The 17,309-nt window shown below is 40.7% G+C and overlaps 1 protein-coding gene across 4 annotated transcripts in view; it reads right to left on the bottom strand.

Annotated features, from left to right (window-relative positions):
* Positions 1-1,401: 1,401 nt before the first annotated feature.
* Positions 1,402-17,309, bottom strand: part of Pde11 (Phosphodiesterase 11) — a 675,281-nt gene continuing 659,373 nt past the window's right edge. For all 4 annotated transcript variants that reach the window (XM_075687737.1, XM_075687742.1, XM_075687750.1 and 1 more), the window contains 5 exons: positions 17,169-17,246; positions 14,644-14,707; positions 13,559-13,633; positions 12,746-12,829; positions 1,402-8,506 (listed from right to left, as the gene is read on the bottom strand). In XM_075687737.1, coding sequence (XP_075543852.1) covers positions 8,354-8,506; positions 12,746-12,829; positions 13,559-13,633; positions 14,644-14,707; positions 17,169-17,246 — 454 coding nt within the window. In that variant the 3' untranslated portion in view covers positions 1,402-8,353. The remainder of the gene's footprint in view (positions 8,507-12,745; positions 12,830-13,558; positions 13,634-14,643; positions 14,708-17,168; positions 17,247-17,309) is intronic.

The raw sequence follows: 17,309 nt of genomic DNA, 5'->3' as shown, positions 1-17,309 counted from the left end.
TCAAAACTTGAGGGACCTGATGGAAGCTGTGCTGTATTGCGAGTAGCTCAGCCATGGGAAGGAAGTGACTGCACAAGTATGTCCAAATTTATGCCACACTGTCATTTTCAAAATGTGACATATCACACCTTCACATTGAAAACATGAATGCTTTAGCTGCACAGACCTTTGCCAAGAAGTTCTTCCACATCCGGCCATTCACCAGGGTATAACTCCTTTGGGCTGCCACCTGTTCTGTCCGTTTCTTTTTTTACAGTGAAGGTCTACGGCTACCCTACGGAAAAGTTGTGGCAGCGAACATAAAATGCTTTGCAGCAAAGCCAACTTTATTACGAATGCTCTTTAGCTCTGACTAATGTAGGTATCTTGGAAAAATACTGAAATTTGCTGCTAAGACGACTCTATCATTACGCTGAGTTTCACTTACTTGTCTTTATTAATTAGTTCACAGTGATGTTGTACACGTTACAGATTTCCCATCTGCTGTCAATACATGGGCATGTAAGGAGGGAGTATGGTTACAGAAAATGGCTGTAACTCTTGCTTTATTGAAACTATCCCAAAACAAATTATATAAAAATTAGCCGCTAGAACGACTCTAACATTACGCTGAGTTTCATTTACTTTTCATAATTACGCAGTTCACAGTGAAGTTGTATATTGTGGAATTCCATCTGCTGTCAATACATGGGCATCTATAGGAGGGAAATGGACAGCCCCATGTTTGTCCGCTAGAATAAAACTCTAGTCCTTCCAAACATCATTCGGCTAATTAACTAGGAAATATGCTCAACTGCAAATTACAAACAAATGTGTTCTGTTTCGTGTACTCATTTGGACTGTGCCCCGGTCAACACATATCGTCGCTCGCGTTGAGGCTCGGTTTAATGGCCACCTGCATCTAAACGGTGCTTCGTCGCAGCAGCGTCGACAGCACCTGCAGCTTTAGTGCAGCATCATAAAAGCCCTTCAGTGGTAGCTCTGTGTATGTATGATGACAGTGCGTGACGTAGTGCACGCCTGATATTTCTTTGTATTTCACATAAATGACATATACATAATTACATGTATAGTTACATCCCAACAAAACTCTATACCAGCATAATTTATACCACCATAGCAGCTTCACCGGTCAACCACCTTCACAGGCTGGAATGGCTCCTCAATTTTTTTTTTTTGAACTCTAAGGCAGTAACTTAATTCAGAATGAAGAATAGCTCCAGAATTTCCTGAATGATCTTTCGTAGAGAAAAGCCAACAAATTTTTTAGAGGAGTGAGATCCAACACTCTTTTAGACATTAGAAGAACATCGCGAACAGTGAGTAGAAATACAATTGAATGGCTCCATGGTTACTTAATAAAACAATTTCCTCCAGCATGTAGAACAAAAAGAAAGCATGAACATATCCACCAATCCAATATATTCTTAAAATTTTCACATGTAGAAGACACGAGGCACATACCACTGGAACACATGAAAAGAGAACAGTATATTTGTAGATTAAACAGTAATAAATACATGTTTGGTAACAGTAGAAATGTTGCTGAACATGGATAATTTATAACACATAGAATAAGACAGGGGGAGGGAAGGGGCGAAGTGTCACAAGAATATTCAGTCTTTCACGCTATGTGTTGTGGCAATGTGCAGATACGTATGGTGCTCACACCACAATGCTACTATTGCTTGCTGTGGGCAAGTGCTGTACAGTGTGGGTTCTGCACAGCTAGGCTCAACATGTGGCATGTCTGAAAGGCCGTGCTGTGCTTACAAACTTGTCTTTTGCAGCTGGCAACAAATGTAACTATCAGTTTTTGAACTCTCTCTCGAACCCATGTGCATAGCCATGCTGGTAGACACAACATATTGGTCTACAGTATGTGCAAGCATCAAAATGAAAACCAAGTGCAAATTGACTTGCAGCAAGGGCAAAGAAGTGTTCCTGTTGCTGGTGCAGTAACGACAGGATGAGCCAATTCAAAGGTGGGTGTCAAGTATTTATAATATGTACATGTGACACAATGTAAAATATGCTCCAATAAGGCTGAGCAAGAAAAAAGAAAGTTGTGATTAATGAGAATACAGTTCGAAGAATGACATGAAAAAAAGAATTCCAGCGTCTGGAACATTTTGTTAGGAAGCCTAGAAATGACCTACACGTGCAATTTGGAAATGAGCCAACTAAACAAAAATGCATTCTCCCCAGCAGCACAGATTGTCACAATAACATTGCTGTGATAGCTGGCCTATGCACTGCAAAAGTCTACAGCTTTTGCGAAACATCTTTTTGTTTTGTAAGATGGCAAAATGATTGGACAATGGTGGAAAAGCCAAAAAGAGCACGGACACTATGAAAGGCAACTGTTATAGGGAAAAATGGTGTTTACAGGTTTCCAAACTGTGAGAACATTAAGACTCACATCCCTCTGAATGGTAGCTAGCTTAGGATCAAATATAAGTACACCTGTAGGTTTAATAAATGCTTAGAGGCGAAACTAACATGGAATAAAATGAACTGAATAGAACACATTAGAATTTCAGAAATTTCCTTCTGCAGAGACGCCGACCAAAAGCTTGATCCTTGTTTGCGTCAAATCTATATTGCGGCAAATGATGTCGAACCCAGAATGTATTGAAAATACATAGTCACAGAAGTTCATTTTTTAACCCAACATAGTGAACACTGTCTTCCTGTTCCACAACGCAGCAATGCCACAGCTTTGTTAGATATTGCACTAGAATGTACATTAGGCAGACATATATATGAAACATATTTTGTGAACTTGAAAGTCATTCAGGCAATATTTCCACGACAATATAGACTACAGAGACCTGGTTATCAAACACTGAACAATGAATGAACAGTCCAGCATGGAATTTAGAAAAATCTGTCATTGAAAACATTTGTAGCAAGGAAATAACAATGAGTAAGCATTCATCAATGCTTACTTATAAGAAAGAAACCTGCACACATGCAAGTACATTGGTATGTACACATTCCATTCTTAAATTACAAATTATTACAATTACATATTACATGATAAGAACATTATACCTATGAAGAGGACGTGACATGAATGGACTGTCTGAAACTCATGTTTTTACTGTATTGTAATGAAATTGGTGATCTTGTGAACAACGTTAATATATCAGATTTCCTATAAAGAAATACAGAGTTTGCTACTTTCTGTACTATATGTTTTTGACCTTTGTGGTAAGCCAGTTGTGTTCATTGGTTTCTGCTACATTGATCAGCTTATTACTCTGCTCATCATTTGCAGTTCAACAAAGCTACAAGTGTATAATGATACATTTCTCTGTTTTTCAGTTCTTGCGTCTATAGTAAAATAAAAAAAATTGCACAATAGGTTGGTTCAAGCACGACCTTGGCTGCAAATAGCTCATTGTCACTTTCCAAAACTTTGTATCCATGTACCATTCATCGAGGACAGTACATTTTTTTGAGATAGGACACTACTCAATAAAAGTGCATTTTCAAATCAATCCTTAATTTCTTTTGCTCCCTCAAGATGCCATTGTGCTCATTTGTTCTTGCTTTTGTCTCCAAGTCAGGCATTTTACTGCTCCTATGCATTCAGCAGTAGTAGTAGCTCATTAAGGGTGCACATTACATGAGAAACAAAGGAAACAACACCATATAGTGCAGTCTATATATATATATCTTTGCAGTGGGAGTATGCCAGGGTTCCCATGGCAAAACAGACAGACACACACAAAAAAATTCAATGCAGTTGAACCAAGAAAGCGACAGCAGATGCATGTGGCAAGCTTGTAAGGAGTATACAACTGATAAGTCAGTGTACGTTAAATTTCGTGTCATACACAATTTTGGGAATAAGAGTAATATGCACTCATTAGGTTAATGCAACATTAAAATGTACCTTGAAAGATCAATAACACTAAGTCAAGCAGTTCATTTACTCAAGTTGGCTGCCTTGAAATTTGTCAGTCATGCTTCGTGCCAAAGTATGTTATTCCAAGTGCTTTACAAGCATGTCAGTATACTATTAACTGTCATACTAGTGTCAAACCTGACCATGTCAGCTGATATAAATAACAAAATATTTGCTAACTCTCGAAACTGTGAGCGTATGATAAACATTCAGTGAGATCCTATGGGGCACCTGCAGTCACTCATTCTCATTTTCTTATGACAAATTCCTCAGATGAAGAAAGTGCATGGAGTACTCCAGAATTTCATTCAGTGTTTCATAATAAATAAGCTGCATTAGAATGTTCAAAGATTGCCAGCACCGCCTGCTTATTCTTTGCTAATATTGATTTATAATAACTATCGTATTTTCCGTTCTATAAGCCGTACCTTTGTATAAGTCGCCCCCCCCCCCCCTCAAAACGGCAGTTTTCCAGAAAAACATGTATATAAGTCGCATCAGCGTGTAAGATGCACCTGTTCGTTCGGTAAGCGATTAAAAAATATACCGTGACATTTCACTTCGTGAAAGCAGGTCACGCGCAAGCAATGATATGGTCACCAGGCGCATTTCTGCCATCGTGGTCGCCACGATGCTCCGCATAAGGGCAATAACATCGTCACCACACACAGTATGCTGCATTTTCGAGTGAAAGCATGCGAAGGTGAACCGAATCGCGCACAAGGGGGGAAAGCGGGAAGGCAGCTAGCGCGGGAGGGACGAGGGCGGGTTGCTCTGGTAGCAACTGCGTAGTTTGCGCTGCGGAACACGCGCGTACCGTATCGCGAAAGCGATTTGCAGACGCGAAAATTTTGGAGTCTGCCGACTCGCGGTCGGCCTGCCGCCGTTTGCATCACTGCTCCGTCCTTCTCGCACGGCGCTCGGCAACTCGACCACGAAAAGAACCCGGTACTTCCATAGCGCGCACACAAACCGTAGCAACTGCCAGAAGTCAACCCAGCACGCTTCGCGTGACCTTTCAGATTCAAATCCAATCAGATTTTGATGCCAGCTTTTTTCCGAAAAAAAAATGTATATAAGTCGCACCGTTCTATAAGACGCACCTACGAAAAATTCAGAGAAAAAAGCCGCGACTTATACACCGGAAAATACGGTACACTGATTGCCACATTTTGATAAGACAGCCTCGAATCTCTCGCCGCTGATGATACGTGGGCTCTCACAGTGTAAAAATGCTCCGTACATGAGGTAGAGAAGTGCCAATCGATCACTGAGACATGGCAAGACTATGTACAGATGAGGCACAAACATAGCAACTTTACAGTGCACATACATATAAAGTCACATGTACAAAGCAGCATGTCTGTGAACATTGAGAGAGCAAAGAAGCAGCTTGCTGCAAAGGAAATAAATAAGAATGCATCATACTAGAAATACAAAGAGAAGACATCATGACATTTAAACACTATACATATACAACTGTATAATATAAGTGCCATCATAAAGTCAGTTCATAGGTAACAAGTGACGGGCAAACTAATGGACAGAAACACCAGTTTTCAAGTCTGGGCTCAAACAAACCAAATGTTTTTTTCCGTCTGCAACAAGTGTTCAAGGACCACTGTCTACAAGTGCCATGTACAGGCCTTGCATGCATCACTAAAAATACATAGGGAACAAAGGTTGACACCAAATAAATCTTATGCTAATTATATAGCACAATAGGTACTGGCACATAGTCCAAGTTAAAGATGGTACCAAACGCACCTATGTAATGTTTAAGGCTAAATAGAAAAAGGAACTTTCTTCTTGTGCTATGCAGTACCTGTCATGCACTTTAAGGTGGACGCAAGTGATAAATTTCAGAGATAGAAAAGCAATTTTACGAGGGAAAAGAAACACAAAGACTCATTTAAGCTTCCCTTTCAGTGTTACATCTATCACGAAAAGATAAGAGGAAGGGTGGTGTTGCTTTAGAGGTTTGACATGGTGAAGGACATTATGGCAGCTGCAGACATTGCATGCTTGACAGGGTGCATTAATCTGTAAGCTACAGAAAAAAACTTGAGAAAGTGGAATTACTATGCTCACAACTCAGAATAAACTAGGGACTGCATTTTGTAGCAATACATTCATTGTTTTCATTCTGTTGCCGTATATCATTGGCTTGGATGCTGCCATGCCACCATTGTCATTGGGATCAACCTCTCGGTGCAACGGATAAGAAATTAATAAAGACATAAAGCAGTATAAAATGCTACTTTAGGTCAACTTTCATTTCTAGGTTGAATCTAAGAAAAATGTACACTTGAGTCCTCCTGCACCTTCTCTGGCAGAACAAGGAAAATTGAGAGATTACAAACATGGTGCAACTTTTTGTGATGATTCGCAGTGTGGAACACAAAAGTTGATTCAGGTAAAATCTGTTCCAACAGGCTCCAGTTACCTCACAACTTTTTTTTCTCACAGCCCACACTACTGATACAAGTAACGCATAAACAGTGGAAAAACTTTGAATGTAAAAAGGAAAACAAAGAAAAGCATCACAACTACAATTCAACAGCACAATTCCAGAAACAACAGCTTTATAGCGAGCTTTATGTGGAACACTCTACAGAGCATGTATCCTGAAAAAATTTCCCGCCTCTCAGTTCCACCACCTGGGCTGTCTAATGTTTAATAAAATGATACCAGTCTGTACTGAGCTCTGTGTTCAATATAATAGCAAAATCAGCAAATTGCACCAGTGCACAGCGGGGCACCCTGGGGCGACGATGATTGGATGAAACGACAAATTGGGGTGCTCCGGTGCACACCAGTGCCATTTGACGAATTCGCCACAAGTGATCTTGAAAAAATAGCTAGTCTCTCAACAACATCGATGTACATGATTTTCACAGCAGTTTCTCTATTATTTTAAAGAAACTGGTTGCCTGTTTTAAGCAGGCAGTTGGCCATATAAACCTGCATGAGTGGTTTTTGGGAGGCTGTGCTAATTCGAAAGTGCAGTACATGTCTTGAGAACAGGTTACATCTCTGGAATAATTAGAAAACTCCACTAGAACATTTTGACAAAATGGCTTCAATAACCTCTTCTTGCAGATAATATTACAATCTATGTGCTAAATCCACTCTTTGCCTTCTCTGTGGGTGAAACTTCAGTCTGACTCGTCCGCCAACTCTAAGCTCACCAGTTGAACTAAAATACAACTAATACAAAGATGCTACTGCTCATGAAAAGCAGAGACTAGACTTTTCAATAAAATTATGTATGCAACTTTCCTTTAACTTGCCTAGATTTCTCAGTTGAAGAGCAGTGAAAAACAATCGCCACTACTCAATATAATTAAGTTTACGTAGCCTTGTGCAAACTGCTACAGTCCAACAAGTGATCTGATACTAATATGCAGACCAAGTGTTACAACTTGAACACTTGCTTCAAACATTGGTCATAGATGTATGTAGTGGCATCTTGCTGCTAGCTTTGCTTGGTAGTGATGTAGAATTGTAAACTCATGTCCATTGAGAGCATATCTGCCACAGGCCTTGCTATTTCTGCTCCTTGTCAGTGAAAGGTGATGGTGCTTTAAAACAGGCTCTTACAGCAATGCCACCTTTAAAAAATGTTATGAAAACAAAGATTGTGAGCTTGCTTTCATATCACGGACCAAGCCACTCTGGGACAAAGATTCACTATCACTGCATAGGTAAGCAGTTGTCAAACATGTAATACAAAATACTGCTGGCTAGGAAAAATGGAGCTCAAATTTCTCACAAGATGGTAGTGAAGGTGCACTTGCAAATTGCTTATCACAAGTACATGCTTTTTAAATGCACTTCCACCAAGTGATTACACAGCCACACTGCAGGCACAACATACGAGATGGCTCAACAAACATGTATACCATTGCTCTGCATTACTCGATCCAGTGATTGCAGGCAGTGATGCAGTGTCTTTTTTTTTAAATTTTTTTTTCAACTGCAAGCGCCACTATAGATGGTGAACACCAGCACACGAGGACTTGGAAACAGGACAGCATCCTCATTTTTATGGTGTTTAACAGTGTCATTTCATCACATGATGGCACTGCACTAAAATACGGACTTGGCATTTATTGACAGGCCTTAAATCTCTTGTCTCGTATATGAATATTTTTTTTCTATGTGTATGTGAAGGGCAGGTCTGCCCTGACTGCATGTTTTTGGCATGTCAGGAGTGCCGTGGATTGGCACTGTAACAATGCATGGTCCGAGCCAGCCATGTTGAACCAATGCTACAGCCAAGCTGTAGGTGAAGGGTCTGGAGGTCCCATTGGCGGAACATGTGAGCTTGTGAAGCTGTCTTCACCTGCTGACCATGAGGACATGTGGTGCAGCAACACAATGATGCAGATTACTGAACATGCCACATAGCTGGCCAAGCTGAGTGTTGGCTCCTTATGTTTTTTTCCTGGCATCAGGATCATCACTATCGCTACGATCGCCATTGATGTCTGCAGCATGTGCATCAGCCAGCCGTTTCCACTCCATGCGGTTGAGCTCGACACCTTCCAGCAGGGGGTATAACCGGTCATTCAGTGCAGAGAATGACTGTGGAATGAAAAGAAGCAACAGCAAAATGTCACTTGCATGAGACTGGCTAGCAAACTTTCTTGCTATGGAGGAGCATAGAATAAGCTTTAAAATAAACTTATACATTTGAAGATAATAGGTGAATACACTGGAAATTATGTCAGAAAGTAACGACTGATATGGCTTGGGCACACAGTGAGAGTTCACGAAAGCTACATTTCTGAAAAAACAGTGACTGTCAACTTTTTTTTCGGTAAGAGGAAATGAAGCTGGCCTAAAAAGACCTAGAAAGTTCAATATCCAAAAAATGATATAATTAGCAAGAAAAAATAATAATGTAGGTGACTGATATGGCAAAGTGACACTCATTTTCACTATTCACATTACATATAAACCCCCCTTACACAAAAGCATAAAACTGTAACTACCTTAGTTTTTTACTATATAACTGCATTCACAAGCAGTCTTCTTAAATTTTATGGTTACAGTTCTTTGCAATACATACAGTAGCACCTCGTTTATATATTCCTGTGTGTTACGTTTTCCCCGCTCATATGCCTGAAGTACAAGTTCCATTTTGTTTCCTAAGTTATATGTATTAGCGTCCCATCTGCTATATTTATCTTCCTTGTCATTACGTCCAAAAGCTATGACAATGCCTCCACTGGCTGCTGCACGTCGCTGCTGAAAACGGTCACATTGCAGAACCTGCCAAGTGGCATAGAAGGATTGGCACTGCCATGCTCAGGTTGTTTGCTGGTCACAGATTTAAACACGGCTCACAAAGTTGAAAGCCAAGAGAAGGTGGACGGAGGCACAAGGTATTGCCTGGCACCCATGTTTCCAGATGCTGTCTCATGACCTTTAATACCTTGTGGGGTTACTTCAATACACAAAGCTGCATGGAAACTGAAAAGAGGCTGTGAGTGCTTGAAGGCTGTTCTTATTAAAGATTTGACTCAAGCACCAGATGGAAATCATAAGTTTCACATAGTGTGATTTACAGCTACAACCAGGGTGTCAAACCGTACCTGAACCGTAACCTGAACCTGAATTTTAGCTGGAATTGAACCTGAACCGAATTGGAACCAAAAGAATAACGGCGGTTATTGCTTTGCCACAAAACAGTTCAAGCATATAGAGTGCTCCACAGATAAGAAATTGTTTGAAATATTTACTTCTTCAGTTGACACACCCCGCTAGTCGATTGTTACAATTCACAAGTTGCATTGTGTGTAAGAATGGGGATAGATCTAGGTAGAGACGCTTGCACTGCTGAACCCCACCACACCAGTTCTGTCCCACGGGCAAAACTTTGTTTCAGGAGCTCTGCAGTATGACCGTTTCTGTTGAAACTCCCAATTCAGCCATTATAGGTCAGCTTGCTACTATCACTATATAAACCATAATACGCACAGGCCAGGATCCATGGAGAACAAAAATGATGGTGTTTGAGAAGAAAAAATAGCAAATCAAACGAGTTTGTCAATACCGTTTATTTAGCAATAACACTGCGGTCGCTAATATGAATGTCGTCATCATCTCGGCACATAGCAACAAGGTGCTTAGTAGCATGGGAAATGTGCTTTTTATTGAGTGCTATGGTTCAACATATGCTTGGCTCCTCCAAGCAGATTACAATGCTCTTCTATTTAAAAAAGTATTTCCCGGGGCACAATGCGCGTAATTTGGACTTTTTTGTTCATGCGTAGTCAGCACGTGACTCTGCGCCACATGCAGTTGTGTAAGAAAGAATGTCGCAGTATACAGCATGAACTGTCCTTGTGCATCGTTCAGAAACATCAATGTCCTCACCTGCTTTTATAACAAAAAAAAAAAAAGCTGGAAATTGAGCGAGCTGTCAATTGCTAGTTTATTTCTATGGTACATACTAGAAATTTGGAGCTTTAATTTATGTAATACAATGTGAATGTGTGGGCTCTTCAACAAAGAAAAACGCACAAAAGGTGTACAATAACAAAAAAAATTGACCCAGCAGCGAAACCGCGTGGCCGCTGTTCACGTTGTCAGCATCTCGATCAACGCCTGAACCTACGCTCCATCCTCAAGGCCAATTCCCATAGTTTCATTTGAATACTATAAGGTACAAAAACAGTTCTTGCAGTCACAGGGAAAAAACTGATGCAAATGGAAACTTGTCTGAATGATTTTTGTTTAGCAGGACCGTAGTTGTTGGACAGACGATTGAGTTCCTGAGAAAACACATGGTGGAGGTTCCTTACGCAAAACAGCTACCAACCGTCGAATAAGCATGCATTGTCTTAGGTAGCCTATGAATTTGCTGTCTCGATTTAGGCAAAGCAATTTATTTGACCCATATCAACATGTTTGGATTCCTTCAAAATGATGCACTGTGCTACAGTATTGCCTTTATCACATTAAACGGGCTTTATACTCTACTAAATACATCTGAGACGTGCTTTTTCCCTTTTTCATTACTTTTATTGTCTTCGGTGGTCATATTGTATCTCATCTGGTGCACATGTATCAAATATTGTAAACACACCTTTTGTTTCCAAACACACTCCACAAAACTTTTCATTTCACTTTTTTTTTTAAATGGTGTAAGCATTCAATATTCGGTTCAATAGTCAACAGTCATTTTTCTTGAATATTCATATTCGATCTGATTAGAAAATTTCACTATTCAAATACCCCTATCAATTTCTACTGTGGCAATGAGCCAGGGAGAGCCCATTCCCTCCACCTCGATCACGCCAAAAGCCTGTGCATGCGCCAAGTGACCAAGTCAATAGCACTGTGTAGCATGTCATGGCCTCCGCGATTGCGCGCGCTGGCAGGTCTTGCTCTGACCATCCCATTCAGCGCGCTCACCAGCAAAAAAAAGCGTAATTCTCCGCACATGCTTGGCTGCCCTGACGTGGCGTTGTTAGCTGATTGAGGGCTCCGGCTAACAAAAAAGACCATGGAGATTTACAAAAATGGCAAGAAAAAAATCGGGCAGGAAAATCTGTATGATAACGCATAGGGAAGTGCCTTGCTATTTGAGGCTCGAGCTTATGCCTGAGGACAGAAAACATACCGGAGCAAATATGCACCACAGGATGAGGCATGTGTGTGCTGCAAAAGAAGCCCAGAAATGACTCGGCACATCATAATGAAATGCCAAGATATTGACCCAGCGAGACCTGTAGGGAGTGTCCGCCTACCAGAAGTGTTGAGGTTCAAAGATGGAAGGATTAAGTGGTCAACATCACAGGGGCCTTCATTTAAAATGTTCTAAAGAGGAAATAGTTTCTACATGTCTAGCTGCAAATCCCAAATTAATGAGATGTAGGACTAGCAGTCTATGGAAACTGCTAAAATTTGGGCATGATTTTGTACAGTCAAATATGATTTGTGAAGAAACCACGGTGTTGACTGGAATATTCCAGCTCTTTTACCAAAGGCCCCACTTTAAGCTCATCATAACCGTGAGTCTCAAAACAACCAAAACATCGTTCTAAAAGCACTATCTTCATAACAGAGTCGCAAAATCAAACGCAATATAATAGATATAAGTCTGTTCATGAGCCGGTGGGTTCTGTTTGGCTGAGGCCGAGTGCTTTCAAAGAATGGAGATTGGGCTTGCTGATAAGATGAATGTTAGAGATTATGGGATTTTACCTGCCAAAACTACGATTTGATTATAATTAAGGCACACCATAGTGGGGGACTCCTGAATAATTTTGACCACCAGAGGTGCCTTAACGTGCACCTAAATCTAAGTACAGGGATGTTTTGGCATATTGCCTCCATCGAAATGTGGCTGCCATGGCCAGGATTTGATTCGATCCTGCGACCACGTGCTTTGCAGCCCAACACCGTAGCCACTAAGGAACTACGGCAAGTATAATATGAATGGAAGTTCACTGGTTCCATTCTGCTGCAATGTAGGTAAATGTTTTCCCTTTTAGCTAGGCTCAGCTTATTTATTGGCTGCACATGGTCATATAGTATGTCACTGCTCATGTCAACCAAGAATTTTGAATATTAGTTCATGGGGCACCACCTAGTAGTGAAATGCAGAAATTTTCCAAATTCCTGGGTGTGTACATCACCAGCAAAGAATTTGTTGAGGCCCAGTGCACATGTTCATTTTAGTTAACAAGTGCACAATGCGCACTAGGTCTAATAATTCACCACAACTTCCATACAACCATGTTCCACATACAGGTTGGAGGAAACTTGGGATTTCTTATGCCAGAATATCGGTGGCTACATTTTGTTACTCACCCTATACAATGGGAGACAGATGGAATCAATAAAGCCTAGCTGCATCGCTGGAAGCTGGTCTTTTTTCTCCCTATTCATCATGTCCTGCACAAAAATCACCAGTAAAATTAGGAAAGCTTATTCAAATGTAAAATATATTCTCTGTGCATGGAATGAGAAAAAGATGAGAGTTTCATAGCAACTTTTTACTGCGCTTCACCATTCAACCACAAATTATTACACCCCTAGCTCCACACACATGTATGCCTATACTAATTGAGCACGAAAGTCAAGGAACAGTCATACAAGTCACGAGCCCAGAAGCATGACATAATTATGCCTTGTCTCGTGGCGTTCAATAGTCGTTACTCATGTGCTCAGCAGATGCAATTTGTTCAGTCTATGGAACCCAGCCAAAGCTCCTCACATAGTCACCACACCTCAGCCAAATATAGACTTCCAAAATTTGATTAAATGTATCAATCATTTGGATGTCCTAGCTTAATTAGCAAAAGCCATCCCCCAAAATTTCATGCTTTTTTTATACAAGAGCACAAACTTTGAGGCTTTGAAAATTACATCTTCAAATTTGACTGTTCTCAAGGGTATCAAGAACCTATGTAGGCCTGTAGACAATTGGATTGCCATACTCCTATGTAGTTTCTTGGGTTTCATGAAAGAAATTTTGATGCTGCCTCCTGCTGGGAGGTGCCCATCAGAGAAATAATTGCATTAAACTTATCTTGCATTCATGTACACCACCACAGTTGTTATTGTTAATAGCCAGTTACAAATTATTAATATTGAATGGGATCTGTTCACAGTGCTACTTACAATGGGTTGGAGATTGAGCTCTTTTTTCTCCATGTCTCCTTGCTGAAAGAACTCCATTGTCACCAGATCTGCAACCTGAGGAACAAATATAAGTTTTAGTCGGAGTGGCCAGTTTGACATGTTGTAAGGATATGAGCTTGTGTTTGCTGAATCTTCTGTGAAATTTTCAAGTTGCTTTTTTTAGCCTTTTTAGCTTTTTCGTGCTCTTTTGTTTTTAAGACTGGTAAAATCGTTTATATTTTCACATTTGTACATTCTGTTACTTAAATAACCCAGAATGGCATGTTCATTTATATGCTCATCTCTCATTAGAAACTCAAACAGCAACCTCAAAGTTGTCACAATATCTTAGCACAAAGCAGCACGCTAACTAGTGATTATTAGGGACTGGTTCTTAAAATAAATTTTGGTAAGTGTTGAAAAAACTGAGTAGCCTTTTTGAACACTTCAGCAGAAGAGAAACAAGTGCCTCTACAAAAATATTTCAGGTATATAGTAGTACATTTTCACCCGAGAAGATGAGCTTAATTTTCAAACAAAATGTATTGTCGACACTTTCTATTAATTTTGCTTTCACCTGCTTTCGGACTTGCCAGACCACTTATCTAGGCTTGTCTTAAACCTTCACGCCTGGCTTCATCTGGCTAGCCTACTGTTTCTCAAGCAAGTTCAAGCTATAATTTGCTTGACAAGTCAATTTGTATTCTTATTTGCATTCTGGCTTGATATCAAATTAAGCCACGCTTATTCAAGTATGCTTTATTAGCCATGGAAAGAGAACATACATGTGCAGACCTGTTTTAGGACTGGTTCCACTATTCGTTGGCAAGGTCTTAATTGAGAAGAACACACAATGGAATGAAGGCCATTTGACTTTAGCTTAGCTTAGCTTTCTCATACTTCTCTTAGTATGTTTAATGGCACACGAAATTGTGCCACCTCACCCATCTTATTGCTGCAATTGTAATAAAAGCAGCCATCTCAAAAACTGCCAATGCAAAAAAATTACATGCCACCAACATTACTGGTAAACTTGACAGCGTACAGCAATGATTGGCATATCTTTGTTCTGTTCCTTCACTCACCACTCTCTGGACATCCCAGGGCTTAGTGATTGCTCCAATATCACAAGCTGTCATCAGCATATTTCTGAAAAAAAAAAAGGAGCATAGCGAGCATTTTAATGAAAGAAAACAAACGCTGAGCTAAGAATATCTGAAAAAGCACTCAAGCTACTCAGAAAGGAAGGAAGAGAGGGTAATGCCACCACTCCTGAGTACAGAGAGCACAGGTACACAGCCCTGAACAGTGACAACTATAAGGGCTGGCTATCAGGCACAATTATTTTGCTATTAACATATTACATCGTACCTTTCATTATGTGAACATCAATTTGTATGTTAATCAGCACTTCAGTGCATAATCAATCAATCAATGAAATATTAATTTCTCAATGGGAAAATTAGGACAATGAAGAAAAGATTGTATGCATCAATCAGCCCTTTGTCTTATCCTTACATCTGTCACTAGCACTGATCAAAATTTAAGGACAACTAAAATGTTCAATAGTACAAACCATCTAACTCGGGCAAAAAAACTGCAGATGTAAATCAAATAAATGTTGAACTAGTGTGGCAGATGATAGCTGCCAAAAGATAAAATTGCAGTGATGTGTATATATACTCGTAAGCAATAGTGGGAGGATGGTCATTTGCACTATAAATAATGACTTTATCAGGTATGAAGTGCATTTTATTGTGTGCATCTACTTAGGATCAGTGCTACAGCATGAGTGTTATATGAAATAAAGGACTATTTTTGAAAGGTGTGTTGTCGAATGAAAGACACCGATACATATGTGTATGCTACATGGCAGGAACTTCATATATGTAACATAACATATTGCTTTGAACAAGGACCAGTGTTTCTTGTGTTGCATGAGTAATGGCATGCACTTAGCTTTAACAACTTAATGAAACAGCTGCTATGGCTCTTCACAGCTGATCAACAATGTGCAGAAAAGATGGCATTCGTAGATATACTATAGACATTTTCTGAACATCACACCCCGACCCCTCCACATGAAAAGAAAAAAAAAAATAGAGTTGGCTTTATGCCACTGTAGTGAACACAAGAATTGTTGGGCGGGGGTGTCAGTATGCATGAAGAGAGTGCAATTTTAAAGGGGCCCTGAACCACTTTTTATCAAAGTGCAGAAAGGCATTTGAAGTGAAAATAGGCTATTTCAGAAATATTTCCCGCAAAAAGTACTTCAGTGCGTTCAGCAGAAGCGGAGTTATTGGCAATCAAACACGACCTCTTCCGTGCTCCCGTTCCTTTTTCAATGCCTCGCACTGCAGAGGCTACAGCGCAGTGGGGCGTGTCCACAACACTCCACCTTCTAAATGGCACCGTGGTGTGCAGTTCAAATTTCATTTTGGATGTTGACGTAGACGCTACGACTTCCATCTTTGGTGCCTACAACATGCTAAACATCAGCCAAACGCGGTTGTCCTCAGCAAGCCGCAGTGTGCTTAGCCAGTGGACTCGTGGCGGCACCCCGCGGCAGCTGCAGTATCTACACCATATAGCCAACCGCAACTTGATGTCAGCTATCGGCCAATATCAGTCATCTAAGGGCACATTCACACCGGCGACTGACAGTGGTCGCGCGACCAAGTTGGTCGCAAAGCGACCAGTCGCAAATGGTCGCAAACGGTCGCCTTTCTTGAAAAGCGACCATTTTGGGCCAGTCGCTCTCTGCGCGATTTTTCAGTCGCGCGACCGTGGTCGCAAAACTGATAAACCAATCAGCGGTGCACCGGAAGTGATCTTTCGTGTGTCTACATCCGGCCTCCTTTGGCGTCGCGTTCAAATTCCGCGTAGATTCCAAGAGTTCTCGCTGAGAACGATAATCTCCGGGATTGCGACTTGCGGGTCGCGCTCAGCCGGGCTTGCCGGTGTGAACATCAGTCGCCTTCGGTCGCTTTTTGATTGCGAGTCGCAAATGGTCGCGCGACCTCCTCAAGTCGCCGGTGTGAATGTGCCCTAAGGGAATGACAAAATAAAGCATCCGATGACAAAATAAAGCATCCAGAAAAAAGTGAGGAAAGGGCCTTCTGTTGAAAAGAAAGCGTTTAAAAGAAAGGTGGCTTCACAATCCTCTTGCGAGCTCCATGCACCGTGTATGACAGCAAAACTTGGCTGAGATGTTCACAACAGCATATGCTCCCACAGACTATGTTATTTCACCAAGCCAGAGGGGTGGTTCAGGGCCTCTTTAATGTGCAGTAGCGGCTACACAGAAAGCTATACAGGTTCAACATTTAAAAAGTTAAACTTATTGTTGGAGTAATATCACACATGAAAACTAGGTGCTTAGAGAAGCATGCAACATGCCTCATTTGCAGAGCTTTGCCCAATGAACACATCATTAAAAACAAAGTATTCACTCAGCTTTACTACACTTATCATCTCTCACAGGTGACTGATAAAAATTTACACTAAACACAGGAATATTCCTCTAAACTATTTCAGTGTGCAATTCAACAATACTATGAACGAACACCCCTAGGTGTTTCCTCAACAAAAAGTAGCATCCTCACGTCACCTGAGAAGCTCACGATGATCGGAGTTGGTCCACTGGTACTCGTCGTTCTCCACAAGCTTGAAGAACTGGCCTCTCTTACTACAGATACAAAGAGAAAAGCAAAAGCACATAGAGTTAGGATCGAGTTAAGCTTCTCTCAGT

Source organism: Dermacentor variabilis, chromosome 1 (assembly GCF_050947875.1).
Source record: "Dermacentor variabilis isolate Ectoservices chromosome 1, ASM5094787v1, whole genome shotgun sequence".
NCBI lineage: Eukaryota > Metazoa > Arthropoda > Arachnida > Ixodida > Ixodidae > Dermacentor > Dermacentor variabilis.
This window is presented reverse-complemented; position numbering and strand designations above follow the sequence as displayed.